This window comes from Rhea americana, unplaced genomic scaffold (assembly GCF_003343005.1).
Source record: "Rhea americana isolate MKP2758 unplaced genomic scaffold, rheAme1 scaffold_287, whole genome shotgun sequence".
Classification (NCBI taxonomy): domain Eukaryota; kingdom Metazoa; phylum Chordata; class Aves; order Rheiformes; family Rheidae; genus Rhea; species Rhea americana.
In genome coordinates, this window is record NW_028186409.1 from 385,864 (window position 1) to 402,068 (window position 16,205).

A 16,205-nucleotide genomic window follows, 5' to 3' on the forward strand; every position below is an offset into this window, starting at 1 on the left:
GCAATTTTTAATTAAAAACTTTGAGCGTGGCAATGCTGATATTAGCTCTCAAGGTCTGAAATGCTCTTACAGCGCAAAGCCCCCTAAGACGCTGACGGCTTTGGGTGAGATGCCGAACGCTTGCGATTTCACGCCCGGTCAATCCGCGACCGTCGCACGCCCGGTCCAGGCGGCTGCTGGGTATTTCACAGGATTGGTCTCAAAGGTAAATAATAAAACACGGCAGGGAAGGGCAGCTCCTGCTCTTTGGCACCGAAAAAAACCCACCAAAATGCTTCAGCGACAGGCAGCACTGCAGCAACCTATGCAGAGAGGCGCGAGAGCTGATAAGCAACAAAATCAGGAAGCAGCCGATGGCAGCACTCAACGAGTGCAAAACCTCAATCTCGGGGCATTTTCGTATCTCTGACTCAAGAACGTATTCATTCATTGCACGTAATACTTTGCAATCGGCCAAACGTCCCGAGGCTGAGGTGGGAAGATGTCTCACTACTCACTCTCGCGCCACACCGTAAAGCCGTCTTTTATGGCAAAACAACTATTTTTTTCTGCTGCACGGATGCGCCAAGCGATCCGCACCGACGTTGCCGTCGGGACGGTTAACGGAGCCTCAGTTGTGATCTCAACCCCCTTAAATGCCCGAGTTTTATTTTGGTTTAAGGATAGCTTTAACGGTGTCTCTTCTGAACAGCACTGAGCAGCTCTCACTGCAACTTCGCTATCTCGGGTAGCAACGTAAAACTGAAATGAGGAAGGTTAGCGAGCCGCCTTGACGTGGTTCTTCTGCGACACGCTCTGCGCGGCTCACTCGAGACATCTCCATCCGAAAGCTGCCCCTAAGGCGGCTTTCAGCCGGTGCTTCCTTGGGGCTACCCTCAGGCAGCGCCGTCTTTTCCAGGCTGCTCCGGCGTCTCGTGGGTTCAAGGGCGCCTTGCGCAGATCCCGCTCCCGCCGGGCGCTTCCTCTCCGGCAAGGCATCGACCCTCGGACGCAGCCCGGGAAGAGCCGTGGTCCGGACGCCTAGTTCTGCTACGCGCAGCAARAGCAAAAAGCTCGCTCGAAAGCAAGCTGCCTGCAAAAGCTCCCGATCGCCGAGACCGAAAGAGCTCAGGCAGCTTATTCCTGTTAAATAAATAGCTGCCTCGCTGCTAAACAAACACGCAAAAGAGCAAGCTCTCCTTCGCACGCGGCCGCGCCTGCCGACGCAAGCGTTTGGCTTCATTTAACGCTTATTAACTTCCTATATCCGACAGGCACGCGAGACGGGGAAGACGACAGCAATCCCTCTCCGCAAGCGGCGGCAGCGAAGCACGACGCAAACGTGGCCGGTGTCTGCGAAGCTTCGGTGAAGCCCCGGGCTCTGGGTTCTGGGCCTCCCGGCACCGTATCCCTACGGAGCAAACCGCCCCTGCATCCTTTGCCGGCTCCTCCGCGCAGCCCCTACGTCCTCRTGCATCTTCCCAGGTGCATCTGGAGAATGCAAGCCATGTAGGGAAGGTTAAACTAAAGCAGCTTGCAAAAATACGCCTCATTTATTTCTCCATTTGTTCTTTCTGTAGGACATTCCTAAGAGCTGATCTTATTTAATTATTTTTTTTGTGGTCCTCTCCAAAGATTGGAGTTTGTTTGGAAGAGCTGAGTCATTGCAATTTGGTCATTTTTGGAAAGGAAGAAGAATGAAACACAAGAGAGAGAGAGTGAGACAGAAAGCGTGYAAAGCCATTAGTCCCTTAGCCGTTCTTCTTTCTTTCTTTTTTATTTTAAATAAAAGTTACCATTTTTAGAAAGGCTCCCAGGGCCGAACAGCTCAGGTTGGAAACTTGTAGCTTGGTCCAGTAACAGGTTATTTCAACACAGACGCCCAGCTCTGCGCAGGAGGAAACTGGGTCTGCTTTGGCCGAGTGGTAAGGGTGCAAATTTGACGTAATGGCGCGATCTGCAGCAGGGGGAACAAGATGCACTGACTTGCCCCTCTGCTGCTTGCCACCCAGACACCCCAATAGCCAGGGGAGGGCACGCACGGGGCTGGCAGCCAGGAGTGCTCCCGAGCGACAGTTTTCCCCCASCTGCCTCCTGTTGGTCTTCAGCAATGAGAATCTTTATGCTTAACGATGCACCAGTCCTGCAGGACCACAACTCCCATCAGGAACGACTGGTACAACTAGGAGCAACTCGCCCCATAGTAGCTATTTTAACCCTCGAATAATGCAGACTCACAGGCAGAGCTCCTTCAAGACATCCTCCAAAAACCCAGAGTGCCAACACTCAAAGTAAGAGCTCAGCAAGCAAAAACTCAGGCTCTGAGTCAACACCTAGGAAAAGCCCCATGCTGTACAAATGTCCTGCACCCCAAAAAGCATCCGCATCTTTGACAGCCCAAAGGGGCACTTGAAGTCACTGCACATCCTGTTCTCCACAGACTACTGCTCTGCATCTAAGCGTTCTTGCTGGTGACAGTACAGATAGGGTAGGAAAAAAGACTTAAGAGAGACTAAGTTCTCTGACGGACTCTCTAACCAAGAAAAGAAACCAAGAGAGAAGAGAAAATTTCCAGGATGGAAGGATTAAAAAACAAACCAATCAACCAAAGAAAATATTCAGCCAAACTATCCACGAATGGACAAGGAAACAAACTGTCATGAAGCAGAATGATTTGCACTGCTGAGTCCTGCCAAAGTGGGACCTTTATACCACTTATTCCAGCCCCTCTCCACCCAGTTCACGTTAAAAAAAAAAAAAACTGACTTGTCAGATGGTGAGCACATTGCACTACCATTCCACCCCATGGAAGTCAGATCCAACAGCAACTAATTGGTAACAAGCTCATTACAAGAGGAAAGCAGCAGGAGTATAATGCTGGATTTTTTTTTTTTTTCGGCCTGGCTGCAAAGTGAACAGCTGGCCACCAAACCCTGAGTACGAATCTAATTAAACCGCTACAAAAATACCTACATCAATGGCAAAAGACCCACCCTTCCATCAAGGCATAAACATTCCCTCCTCAAAGTTCATCAGAACTTTGTCAGTTCTGAAAGCGTTTCCAGCCATCATACTCCAAGGGAGAGCGAAGACGAATGATCGGAGCCCAACTGTGCGAGATAAACACATGGGCTGTCAGTTGGGAGAAGAGGTAACGACGGGGAGAAAAGCAGATGTTGGCAAGGTGACACTTTAGCACAAGAACAAGAAGTCACAAGGGTTTAGGTCCAAGGATGCTGCTGTGGATCCATGTCGCACAAGCTAAGGTCAAGTCCAGCTTCTCTGTTTTTAGGTTTCCCAGACAGCAGAGAAACCGCGTGATACGAGCTGGTATTTGACACGCATCACCCTCTTTTTGCAAACTCCCTGATTCAGTCTTTGCCATTTGCAGGTATGTTTTTAATTCCTAGTTACCAAGAATCAGCAATGGTGTTTCACCCATAGAAGAGACACAAACTGGAGATCAGCGGCTCCCACCCATGACAAAATACCTCCACTCATTGACCCTTGTGAACCAGTRTCAGCCATCGGTGGTCCTACCTGTGTACAGTCAGTCATCAAATACCCCCTCCTGAGCCACAAACAATGTCAAGACAACAGCAGAGAAGCTGAAGATACATGAGATACCGCCAAGGCAAGCACAGCCTGGTCCTAGCCACAGGCCTGGTCTATCCACATTTATGGAAAGTGTAGGCAGTTTTATAGGAAATTGGAGGAGCTTTTGCACCCGCTTGTCTTGCAGGTGGTCACTGTGCTGCAACCAGGCTGCTGGGGAGCTCGGCTCGGAGCCCACACCCAGAGCACAGCGGGCCCAGSCTGAGATGCAGCTGAGATGCCTGAGAGAAGCTCCTCCATCTAAGAGCCCAACAGAAAAACAGGAGCAGAGATGGCAGAAGAAACCATAAGCAAAGATGACTGGGGGCCTCTCAAGCTCTCCCAGTCCCCCCAAAACAAGGCAGGAGGCTGAAAGCAACGGCGCTTCCTCCTGAGCCCGCTCCCCACCTCACTTGCAGGGGAGAGTCTTAGCAGGTCCTGCACCACCCAGGGACTGCCCCCACAGGTAACTAAAGCTCAGACCAGAGCCTCTTCTCTGCYGAGAGCTCAGGATTAAGCTAGCATGGATAACAAACCGTGTTTCAGCTTCAGCAACACTAACTACCCGAAGCCTGGACTCAGGTCCTTGTCAAGTGCAGGGAAAGTTCCCCAGCTGCCTGGAGTCCCCATCGCCAGCTCTGCTCAGCGTGAGACTCGAAGTTTCCACTGATGCATCATTAAGGCAGGACAACAGAAGCTCCTGTCTCAAGGGTTTCCACACTAGTGCCTGTTTAATGCTAAATGAAGCCATTTCTGAAGACCGAAACCTACACCAATTCCTGCATCGTGGACACGCAGAGCTTCTAGACAGCTGGAAAGGCAGGACGCAAGCTAACCCAAGCACCAGCCTGGCGTATTGCAGCCCGCTGCTCCAAAACAACCAATTTTGTTTCCAAAAAGCCCTAAACCTCATTACTTATCAACTTCTCTTCAGTCGTTATTTAGTTGACGCTGCTTGTTATATTTAAAAGATAAAGAAGCAAAYGAGCTTAATGGGTCTAATGTAATCAACTTACTACAGGCTGTCTCCGCTCCCCTCCGCCCGGCTGGGGATACCCACGTCGGCCGCCGGAGCTGGATTTCTTGATGTGCTCAACATGGAGCAAGGCAAAGAAACAGCGCCTCAGCCAGTCCTAGTAGGATGCAAAGAAGAATAAAATATTTCCTCCCGACTCCTGCATTTCTCATCTCCAGCCCTGAAGCCTGTATCTTCATTCTCTCTAGTTGTCCACATCCTTTAGGGATATTTATAGCCACCATAAAATTACCCAGGGCTTTTGTTCCATCCAGCCACTGTGTTCATCTCAGCTATCCCGGCGCAGGGAACTATAGTTTAACCCTGGGTAACGTGAATCCACGTTTCCTCGATTATTTTTCTTTTACTAATTACGGCCAAACTTCGAGCAGCTCCTGGTTTGCGTTGAAGGTGAAAGCACTTAGCTGAGAAGGTTTCTCTGTGCCCTTCCTGGGCCTGCTCTTCCAAGCCCCTCTGATGCGTCTCCTCCCTTGGTGCTCAGTGATATATACTCTATATATATTTGCTTGCAGCCAGTCCCGCAAGCAAAGCCACGGCCGCCGCTGGAGGGGGAGCGACGGGCACCGCRCTAGCGGCTCTGTTTCTCGGCAGCACCAAATCCTTGGATAATTTCAGAATATTTCACGTTTAAACGGAAGTTTACATTTATARAGGGCGGCTTGGAAATTTGATCTCCAGCAATTCCCAAGCCAGAAGGCAAAGCACAACTACACAAGCAAAACCTTAACCTTCCTAAAATGATATTCTTGTTAACCTTCAGCCAGCTAGCGGGACGCTTTCCTGCTAAACCATCCAGCGCGTTTGCACATGCAGCAACACCCTCTCCCGCGCCGACCCGCAGCACTGCGAGTAACTGCCATCTGTTACCAGCGGTGAATTATATATATTTTATATATATAATATATACATATATTACATATATGCAACTTTGTGCACCATCAGCCTGCGTAACGAAAAGCTGCAAAACCCACAATTCATGTCAAGCCGCCCTGTTTCCACGTGTTTATTATTATATATTTCCCAAGAGATGGCAGATCCAGATCCGTGAGYTGCTCTAAATTGAACCTCCTCAACTTCAGAAAGTAGAAGGGGCAGGAGGGACCTCTGATTTTATAAACAGCACTGTATCACTTATGCTAAAACTCATTAGCCGATAACGATGGCTTAAATCCGTCGGAGTGGTAGGGCACTGGACCAAAATCTTGTTCTATTGGCTCATTTAAACCTGGTGAAAAGAAACTCTCCTTCCTGCAAAGTCCAACTGTAGAGCTTCCTGAGGAAAAGCTCTTTTGAAAAGGTATTTATGTGAATAAAAATGTGCAGCATGCAGAACTTGGAGCAGTGCTCACGCACCTCGCAGCTGTAAATCCCCTGCTGCCAACATCGAGAAATGCCTAGAGTTGCGATGAAACATGGCCAAGCAGCAAGTTACTCTGTCACGGGCCACTAATGAATTTATCGCGTCTGCCYACCCAGCCAAGAACATTGTTTTAAAGCTGTATCCAATTTCTTTGMTATACAAGAGCCTTGGACATATCGAAGCATGCATAATGCTCCTGCAGCACAAGGCATCGCCGTTCACCTCTAATTTACAAGTGACTTGCAGGAGGTCCCCAAACACCACCTCCAAAATAGYGTAAGCCACAGCTGCTTTCATTTCATGCAAAAAAAAAAAAAAGCAAGGTTGACTGGAAAGGGAAGGTAGGTGATGCAACGTACGGAGTAAAGCACTGATTGCATCAGTGAAATGTGAGCAGGTCATCTTGGCCCATGGTGGACTGCCCATCACCTGGAAAATCAGAGGCAGACGACTTTTAATGCCTATTAGCGCTCAGCCAAAAAATCTGGAGTTCAATATTATGCTGAAAACACTGCAGGGCCAGAAGAGCAACGTGGGATGGATTCCCACCACGGAGCAGGAGCCCAGCTGGATGCCCACAAGCCACCAGGCAGCCAACACCYGGGGACAGCCACGGGAACGGGATGATGGCAAACAYGGCCAGGGTGGCAGGGAGATCCCYGGAAGGACAGGGAGGAACAGGGAAAGCCACTCGGAGCGGCGCAGAGCRCCCAGCCTTGTAATGCAACACYGCAATTTGGGGGCCCYRAGGCAGCTGGGGGGCAGCCAGGATCCCGGCCCAGAGAGCAACACAGGGCTTAGGAGGGCAGGAAAAAACCTGCCAACGTGGGAGCATCCGTCTGCCCTGTCTCTCTTTTCACTCCATCYGCCTGGCAATAAAGCCACAGAAAAGCCTTTGTCCTCCAGTGTCACGAAAACGCCCAATTTTCCCGTCAGRAAGATCATGCACTTAACATCCAGAGATTGCACTTAAATTATCTAACGAGGCAAAAGCAAGCAGAAATTGTGACATGGAAACGGCCTTGCCGAGGCACCAGAGCATCCCTGTGCAGCAAGAGGCCATTAGCACCTCAAGAGGTCGGCGACATCCCTGCCTCCCCACCGCGGCCGGAGCGGCCGAGCGGGAAGGACAGGAGCACGGCGGAGGGCCGGGCCGGCTGCAGCGAAGCTCAACGCCACCAGCCACCGTCGGAGGCTCACGAACCCGGACAGAGGGAGGCTTAAGGGTAACCTGAGCTCCGTGCAACGCACGGAAACAAGCCAGCAAATTGCAAGCGCTTTCAGCAGCAGGAAAAAAGTGGCAAAGTTTGCAAAGATTTTTTTAAAAAATTGTTTTTCGGAAAAAAGAAAAAACAGCAGCCAGCTTTGCATACGTTGCTCTCTTCAGCCTAATTTTCCTTCCTCACCTGGTTGCTCCACTGAAATACACTGTAGGATGCACGAGAGCAAACGCCTCTCTGCTAAAATAACCCAGAGCGCAGATCGCAGCAGCAGCAGCTCTCGGTGCAATAAGTTAGCCGAGACTTGCAAGGGGTTTAGACAGAAGCTGCATAGGCAAAAAGAGAAAGTAACACTCTGTTAGCCCGCAAAGGGCACGGGGGCCGATTTTGGAGAACTATCAAGAGTTAYGCCACTTTTCCCCCACACTGGCAACAGTAATTTCTGCTTGTGAATCACCGCTAATTACATTATAATAGGCCACTCTTCTTAATTTAATATACCGTGTGAAGAATCAGTACGTGAGCGAGTGCGGTCACAAGATTAGTAACAGCTCTAGCTCTTAATTCACATTCACACTTGGTTATTGAAACATTTAAAGCTCAAGGGCGTCRAGGAGGCTGTTTTGCCTGAGTTTGTTTTATTTTGGGAGTAAATTGCAAAATTTGGGAGAGGAGGGGTGGAAGAATCAAAACCAAAGCAYAAATACCTGCTCACCCTGCAGGAAATGACAGCGCTCGGGGCGATGATAAAAAAAAGAATTTCCAGAGCTGCCTGAGAGATAAATGAAGCGGCTACATTAGCATGGAGTTTTGCAACAACGGGGACCCGGATTTGCACAAAGAAAGAAGAAAACTGCAGCAAAGACCAYGCTCCGAAACGGAGCAGATTCACCGGTGAACTCTGCCTGGGTTACAGAATAGGAGCGCGAGCTGGAAAAGGAAGAGGAACAAGGGTTAAAAAAAAAAAAAAAATGTGTGGGGGGCAAACGGCAAAAAAACTGCAAAAATAGTCCAAAAGTACGAGGGGAAGAGGAAGAAAAAAAAATTGCAGCCATCCAGACAGGCAGAGGAAGGTGAAGGAGGAAGAGCTGACTGCTCCACGCAGCCCCGGCCAGGCCAGGGTATGTGCACGCAGGAGTACGTGCACGCAGGAGTACGTGCACGCAGGAGTACGTGCATTTTGGTAACTCCTAGCAAGCCGCTCGAGCAGGTTTCTGCCACACCAGGGGAGGCGGCAGCAAGCCCACGGCTGGGACTTTCCACTGGAGTGGCAAAAAAAGCTCCGATTTCAGCCATCCCACGGCGTAAAGCAACCGTTTCTGGAGGAATCCGCACCCTGCCGAGGATGCTGCAAAGCCGCGGCCGGGAACGGGCACCGGCAGCACAGGGATTTCCCGGCACAGCCGGCGTTACCCTGACCCACGCCCCGCGGCGAGCTAAAAACCACGGCAGCCTCCGGGGAGTAGCAGCCTCCCCACAGCCATTTGCGTTAAATAAACTCTGCAGCATCTCGGAAGCRCGCGGGGGCAGCAGGGAGCCCGAGCGTTTCCGACCGATTCCCGTCCTGCCGAAAGCCTGGCTTGCCGCCGTCCTGAACYTCCCCGCGCCGTTTTGCTTAGGCTCCTCCATAACAATACAGTAATTATTACTGTTTGCATTCAGGACGTATTAGTAGATGGTTGGAGGATCTTGAAGCAACTCGCAAATATTAATTAAGCCGTCGCAGAATCCCTGAGTGGTAGGTAGCGGTAATTACGTCCCTAATTATATCTACCCTGCTGGAGGGTGGYAAGTAATTATTTGGAATCTATTATATGACCAAAACAAACCTAGGCTGATGATTACATATTTAGTGGGCAACTAACTGTTATTATTATTTTTTTTTCCTGACTGATAGCTTTGGCACAAAGGAAAAAGAAGAAAAAAATTAGAGAAATGGAAAAAAAAATGCACAGGATGGACTTCCCAAACTGCTTCCCCTGTTCCTGCAGGATGATTGCCCTCTCCTAGCTCCAAACAGCGTGCCTACGCATCCCTAAGCAAGCCACGGGCTTCGGTCCTGTGCTCCAACCCAACTGGGAATGCAACAGGACCATAAATTGRGAGACACTTGGATGAAACGTGGTGGTAGCAGGGAGAAGTGTTAGYTGAAGAGACAGGGCAGAAGCACTTCTCTAATGAATGGATTTTTACAGTGGTCAAAATAACTTTTCCCATACTTTTTGCCCCAAACGCTTGCCTGGATTACATTAAGCTCATCATYGATGCCTACATCAATGCCCAAAAGCTCGACAGCTGCTTGTAGCTGGTCCCAGGTCAGGTGGCTTCCACACATGGGTTTCAAAACACTCTGGAGCCCGTTATTAGCACTAGCGTCATCCAGCCTTACGCATCCCAAATTCGGTGAGCGAAGAAATCGCAACCCTGGCTCCTTCACCGGCGTGAAACCCGAGGAGCCCACAACCGATCTCACAACGCAAACGCGTCTGTGCTTCACCAGCCCAGGAGGCAGCTCTAACGCAAAGGTTTTGCTCCGAGCATCCACGGGGAAATGSCTTAGCCCCTGCAGAAGGCTAAGGCCAAGCCAAAACTGCACAAACAGCAAGGCTTTCTTGCTGAGCCCAAAGGCAAAGCAGCCCAAAGGTAGCCTGCCACACCACRACGACGTTTCAGCTTCACAGGTAGTCTCCACGGCAAGCTCTTGTTGTGCAGCACTACCCTAAAATAAAGACCGAGGGGCTGCAAAACCAGAAAAAGGAGGAAGATGCATCATATTTTATAAATTAATATAGGGTAGAGCAATTCTCTTGGAYGCCCTGACTGCTTTTCTGCTACACAGTATGAGGAGATCCCATGGTCAGCAGGAGCCCAGATGGCCCAWCTCTGAGTCAGCTTGAAAAGTTTCGCTGTGGCCTTGCCTGACGTGACATATTGATGGAGTCTGGAGATGTTTGCGCTGACCTAGCAGCGAGGCACATTCCTCAAAGCAGTTTTATGCAGGCCTTTAAAACCCAATGTCATTTTTCAAAAMGAAAAATATATATTGGACGCAAGTCTTGGAGAAGCGTTACTGGGCCAAACTGATGCTCCTCAAAACAGTAAAGGATTGCTCCCCACAGCTCATTCTCGATAGCTTGTCTCCGATCAAAGATTAATTAGGCAAGTTTCTCTCCTGCTCTCACTCTGGAATTTCTTCTTCCACCTGGTGCAAATTTGTTCTGCTCCAGCCCATCAAATCCTCATTAGAAGCTTCATTATCAAAGAAGCACAGCCAGTTATTGCAGCCACCCTTGGCCCAGCCAGCTTACACAGCTCCTTTGGTCCTTCCTCGTGAATCAGTCCTCACCACCTCTTTTATTGCCGTTATCCTGCAGACTCCCCTCGATTCGGCAATATTTTTTTTTCTTGAAAGATGATGCTCCAAAGAAGAAGGTGGAAATACGCAATTGCAATGAAACTGTATTTATCTTCCCCATTTCTGTTTTCRCACTGCATTGAAAAGCACCAGGAACATCTCTCATCAAAACACGTTCAGGTAAGAACTGGCCAAAAACGGTCCAAGAGAACCGTTTGGAAACGGCACTTTCCAGTGGAAACCGAGAYGTGCAATGGGAAATGATCCAAGCGTTCGGCGTAGGCTTTAGGGCCTACACTTGAGTAGGACACAAAAAGATGACACTAGAACAAAACACGAAAAATCCTCAGATCATATTTGGTTTGAAAAGACAAAAAAAAATCCCACACGCACAAGGAAAAGAAAAACTGTACTCTAAGTCACCCAAGAGATGGGAGGTCTGAATTTCAACCAGAGCTAATCCACGTCTCCTTGAAAGACAGGAGTGGGAAGGAGCATCAGCCCCTTCCGAAGTAACACGTACACCTTATCCGTGCCATGTGCCAAGAGGCGTGCAGCGTTTTGGCAGACGGCCACGCTGACGAAGATTAAAACATCACAGGGCTAATTTCAACTCCAAAGACCTGTAAATAGCCAAGAAAACAGGAACCCCTCAGCACCAATTCCAGTCACCGTCGCGCCAGGCTCCGCTCGCTCCGGCAGCCTCCGGACAATTGCTCCCCGTGCTGATGTGCCGATTATTTTAATTCCTTCTTCCTCCATCTGCTCCCTGCCTCTCCTCCTCTCAGCTAACACCTCTCCGTTCTTCCGCACAAATGTCAATGCAAGAAGCCCTTACAGATCACATCGAGGCCCTGTAGACCGATTTTTCAGCTGCTGTTCTCCTGACGTGGCCCATCGTTCCCACGTTACAAGATAAATTAGGCTATCCAATGGGAAAAAAAATCATAAAAAAAGGCGCTTAGGTGCTACATCCCACATCAGGCTCCTAAATCAAAACGCCCGTGATGATAAAAAGCTCGTCAAATAAAATCCACGTGGCCAACTAAAAAGAGAACAAGGGAACAAGCCCAGGACCTCTGATCACACATACTACCTGTGTCTCCTTGCTCCATGGACCTACTCTGGGGCTCTCAAACCCTCCAGAACAAGCCTGCTCCAGAAGGACTACCGAGCAGCTCTGCACCCATCTCACMTCTGGCCAGGATCCAGAAATGTGGTGGCAATCTCCAAGGCCGCAGGACAGGAGGATGGAAGAAGCCACCACTCGAGAAGAGTCTGGCAGCCAAGCGCTCATGGGAGCACAGATTCACCTGCTCTTTCCCTTGCAGGGACTGGCACCAAAACCACATCCCGCTTCCCAGCRCATCTAACCACCAAGCCACTTCACCTCATTTTTTATTCCGCTTCGCTTTCTATAGTCATGAGCCTCACCTCAGCAACCAAGCTGGCACRAAGGCAAGAACATCTAGCACAAAGTCCTTGGTCCTAACGCAGGGACCAGGTGACTCAAGCAGAGGCTACAACCCCCAGATCTCTTTTTGGAGCCAACCTTTCATGGTAAGCAACGTCTTCCGCTGCGCTCGGGCAGCACCTCGCACAGCTCAGTCCCAGTTTCTCCTTGGATCCTTYGATGCTAGCTAACACAAAATGAGTAATATTACTTAATGCCACTGCAGTCTGGTGAGGAGAGCACGGACTTGGCACTGCTGTTTTAACGAGTGAGACTGAATCCAACTGGCTCCACTTGCAGTTCCCTTAAATGGCAGTTGTACAAATCGGTAGCATATTTAACGCTTCAGCCCCACAGCAGCGTAATTAAATGCAACCCACTTCCTTTCCAGAACTAATAGTAACAGCAAGCCAGATTTACGTTATGTTTGGAACTGGCGCTAAGAAAAAAAAATAAAAACAAACAAAACCAAACAGAACAGCGGTCTAAAAAGGGATTGGATAAAACAGTTTGTTGCACAGCGAGCAAAATCCCCAAACAAGACAAAAACCGCGCACGCACGCCGAAATTGCTGGGCAATTAGTTATGGTGCTGTTAAATACGGCTCGCGCAGATACTCCAAGCCTATGTCAATCCAAGCCAGAGGCACAGCGCTTACCGGCTGCAGCCACACCGAAACTCAGTGTGAACCTAGTGCTGGAAACATCTCAGCAGTTTATGACGGGTGGCAGCACCAGAGCAGACATGGCAGGTTAGCTGGTGGGGAGACTGAGAAAAGGACACCCACCCCAGCACTGTTTGGGCATAGAAGAATATTTTTTAAACAAATGTACGCTATTCCACAACAAAACAACACCCAAGCTCTCTACCCACTTGCTACCCCATAAGGCCCCTAACTCCAGGAATGGATGAAAATCGTTCAATATAAACAGTGACCAAATAAAACCACTAACAGCTATTGACTGCAGAGCCTTCAAAGCAGTCCCATAAATCACAGTCTTCTACTTGGGTCGTCTCTGAGCAGCAGAGCCATCAGGAAAGGGAATAAAACCTTCYATCTTTCCACACAACCCACCTATCTTTCCCTTGCAAAGGGCAAGTTGCAAGCTACTATCTCCTAGGCAGAGGCRCAGGTGAGATGACAAGCTGTATTTGGGAAGTTCTTAAATCAGGATGAGGTAATTAGCTCATAAATCCCCAGCCTGTGGGGTACATTAATAACTTTCTCATTGAAAAAAAAAGAAATCGATAAGCACAGGTTTGGACAACCAAGATAAATATTTTATAAAACAAAGAGGGCTTTGTGCAAACCAAAGCCAGAATTCAAAAACAACCATATGTTGTTTTTTTTTTCCGATGCTTATTTTCAAGCAGCTCTTTGCTTTTTCACGTTACAGAAGTTCAACAGTCACAATAGTCTAAGGGCTTAAGGAAAGCAAGATTGAAAGGAAAGATAATCTCTTACATGAGATGCACTAGCAGAGTTAGGAGGAAAAAGACACGGAGCCTTTTCTTCGGTTTCAGCCACAAAGGAGGGTTTGTTTGCTCAAAAACGCGTCTGCTTTGGTCTTCTGGCTTTTTATCCAATAAAAGGTATCACCTTTCCCATTACCTCACTCTTTCACTTTGACACGGGAAACTTCAACGCTCTTTAGAGCATCCACGCAGGAGCAAGAACTGCAAGATGCTGGTTACGCTTTCATTCATTCAGTTTACGTTGGGATTTTTTTTTTTCCCACCCACTTTGCGTCTGCGCCTGGTCCGAACTGCGCGAGTCTCTCCCTCCCTCGCCGGTGCTATTTCCTCTCGTTTGGGGAGGAAAAGCAGGAACTGCAAGCGGCCCCGACCCAAAGGGACGCTTCGAAGCGCCAGGCTTCGCTTTTGAGCCCTCGAGCTTTGCAGGGGGCTCCGAGCCCCCAATTCAGTACCGGGGGCCGAAGGGAGCGCCGGGGCAGAGCAGCCGCTCTGAGCATCTCCTTCGGCCTCGCCGAGGAGCGTTCCTCTTCRCGGGGGATTTGCAAGGGGGAAGCTCCCGAGGTCGCTCCCTTCCTCCAAAAGGTGGCCGGGGAAGGACAGGAGGCGGAGGAGGGAGCGGGCAGCGGTTCCCGTCTCGCGCCGCTTTACCTGGCGGCCRGGCAGCCAGAGCAGCTTTGCTCCGCTGCAGGAGGGTCCAAATCCGCCCTTTCCCCAGCCCTTTTCCCCAGCCCGGGYGCCCCAGCGGGGCTCCGACCCGCTTCGCCGCCGTTTTCCCACCGAAGCCGTGCCGGGGCGCGCGGCGGAGGCCACGAGCCCCCGCAGCACAAAACACCCAGGAACCTCATCGCACSGATGGCTCAAGCGCCGCCAGCAAGTCCCCCGGCCGCCTGGCCGTCCTTGGGCTCCCCGGCCCAGCGAGCGGATACGCAGCTCCGACCGCAGCGACGGAGGCAGCCTTTYGCAGCCCATTTTCATTTCCTTCCCCCTCCCCTCCTTTTCTAAGTGTACCATTTCTGCTCATCTTTCCAGTGGCATATGCCCACCGAATAGTCCGGGGCTGCTCGCTTGAATCCCTCCGGGATTTTCTCCCTCCTCCTCCTTACAATTTAGCTGCTGCGACACGTCTGAAGGGCCGTTCGCTTTGGCTTTTCAGCACGCATCTCGGGCCAGCGCTTAAAGACCCGGGAATTCGACTCCTCTCCCGAGCGCGGAGCTGCAACAGCTCAAACTAGTTCTCGCTCCCTACAGGCACCAGCGCTGGCGGCAGGAGTATTCGATCATAACGCGCGTCTCTCCCTCTTTAACATCAGCAGAGATTTGAACAGGCGAATATTCCAGCACAGTAAATATCCATCTGCTCTCAGTGCAGCTCGAAAGGGGCATTTGGAGAGTCCACTTTGCGCTCTCATCCGTTCCTGCAATTCACCGTCTCCTCTTACAGCACTGGAGCTTGCAAACAGTCCCAAAAGAACCACAGGATTTTCTTTTCTTTTCTTTTCTTTTTTAGAAAGAATTTTTTTTGCAAAACAGGGCCCTAAGTTGACCGGCTTGTCTCCCACGTCGGAGCCCCCAGACAAGCTCCGGACTGGCCGGGAGCATCAGGGGATGCCCAAGGGGATCCGGGTGCTTTCTGGAGAAGGGGAAAGCTGCGATGAGGGTGGCCCCGGATCCCGCCGCTGGCCGAGAGGGGTTACGCGGGGGGCGTGGGAGGGGGGGGCGCGGGCAGCTCCCAGCACCCGCCCCCCCCCCAGTCCGCCCCGAGGGGGGGGGGCGCAGCAGAGCGCCCCGCAACCCCGCATCCGCGGGCAGAGTTCAGCTGAGGAAACTTTTGCTTCCCAGCCGGAGGTGGAAAAAAAAAGTAGAGGCGCAACTGAGCTGGCAGCAACAGGGAAAATATCGCAGGTAGCAGCCGAGAGAGCTGCAGATTTGGGGGGGGGGAGGTTAACACAAGCAATCGAGAGAGGTGAGCGCCCTGTGCCAGCAGACCCCCCCCCCACACACACACACACACACATCGGTGATGGCCAGGGTTGACCCCGCGCAGGAGAAACCCCCCCGTCGCGGCGGCGCCGCAGCCGCTTTTGCCCCGCGCGGGGCAGGTCTGCCTGGCCGGCAGGCGGGTGTTTTTCTGCGCGGTTTTATCACTTCGTTGCTCGCCCCCTTGCTGGGCGGAGGGCGCGGACCGGGGGGGGCGGCGGCGGCGCCCTGCGCGCACTCACCGCGGAGAAGTTGTGGGGCCCGCAGAGCTCGCCGCGGTACTTGCAGGAGAGCAGCATGTCCTCCAGCTGGTGGCCCAGGCGGTCCATGAAGCCGGCGCTGATGCCCTCGTAGTGGCGGGGCGGCAGGAAGAGGCGGAAGTCGGCGAGCTTGGCGAACCAGCGCAGCCGCGCCTCGTCGCCGCGCAGCAGCTCGGTGAGCAGCGGGCGCGCCGTGCGGTTGGGCAGCAGCAGCCCCAGCCAGTGGCCCGCGTAGTAGAGATCCCCCTTGGAGAGGCGGGGGAAGCGCAGCGGGTTGTTGTTGCAGAGGGTGACGGCGGGGAAGGGCAGCTGCCGGCTCCACTCGGTGCGCACCTGCGTGTGCGAGGGGAAGGCGAGCCAGTGGAGCAGGCGGTTGGAGGACCAGGAGAGCAGCAAGCCGAGCGCCGTGCAGAAGGCGAGCACCCAGAGCGCCCGCCGCGGCAGCGCCGCCCGCCGCGAGCACATGGGCCGCAGCCCGTGCAGCCGCGTGCGCAG

General features: G+C 51.5%; 1 protein-coding gene across 1 annotated transcript in view; it reads right to left on the reverse strand.

The window, feature by feature from the left end:
- Positions 1-16,205, reverse strand: part of LOC146593633 (acid-sensing ion channel 2-like) — a gene marked incomplete at its 5' end in the record, with an annotated part of 93,677 nt that extends 77,472 nt beyond the window's left edge. The window contains one exon of the mRNA XM_085308943.1: positions 15,693-16,205. Coding sequence (XP_085165069.1) covers positions 15,693-16,205 — 513 coding nt within the window. The remainder of the gene's footprint in view (positions 1-15,692) is intronic.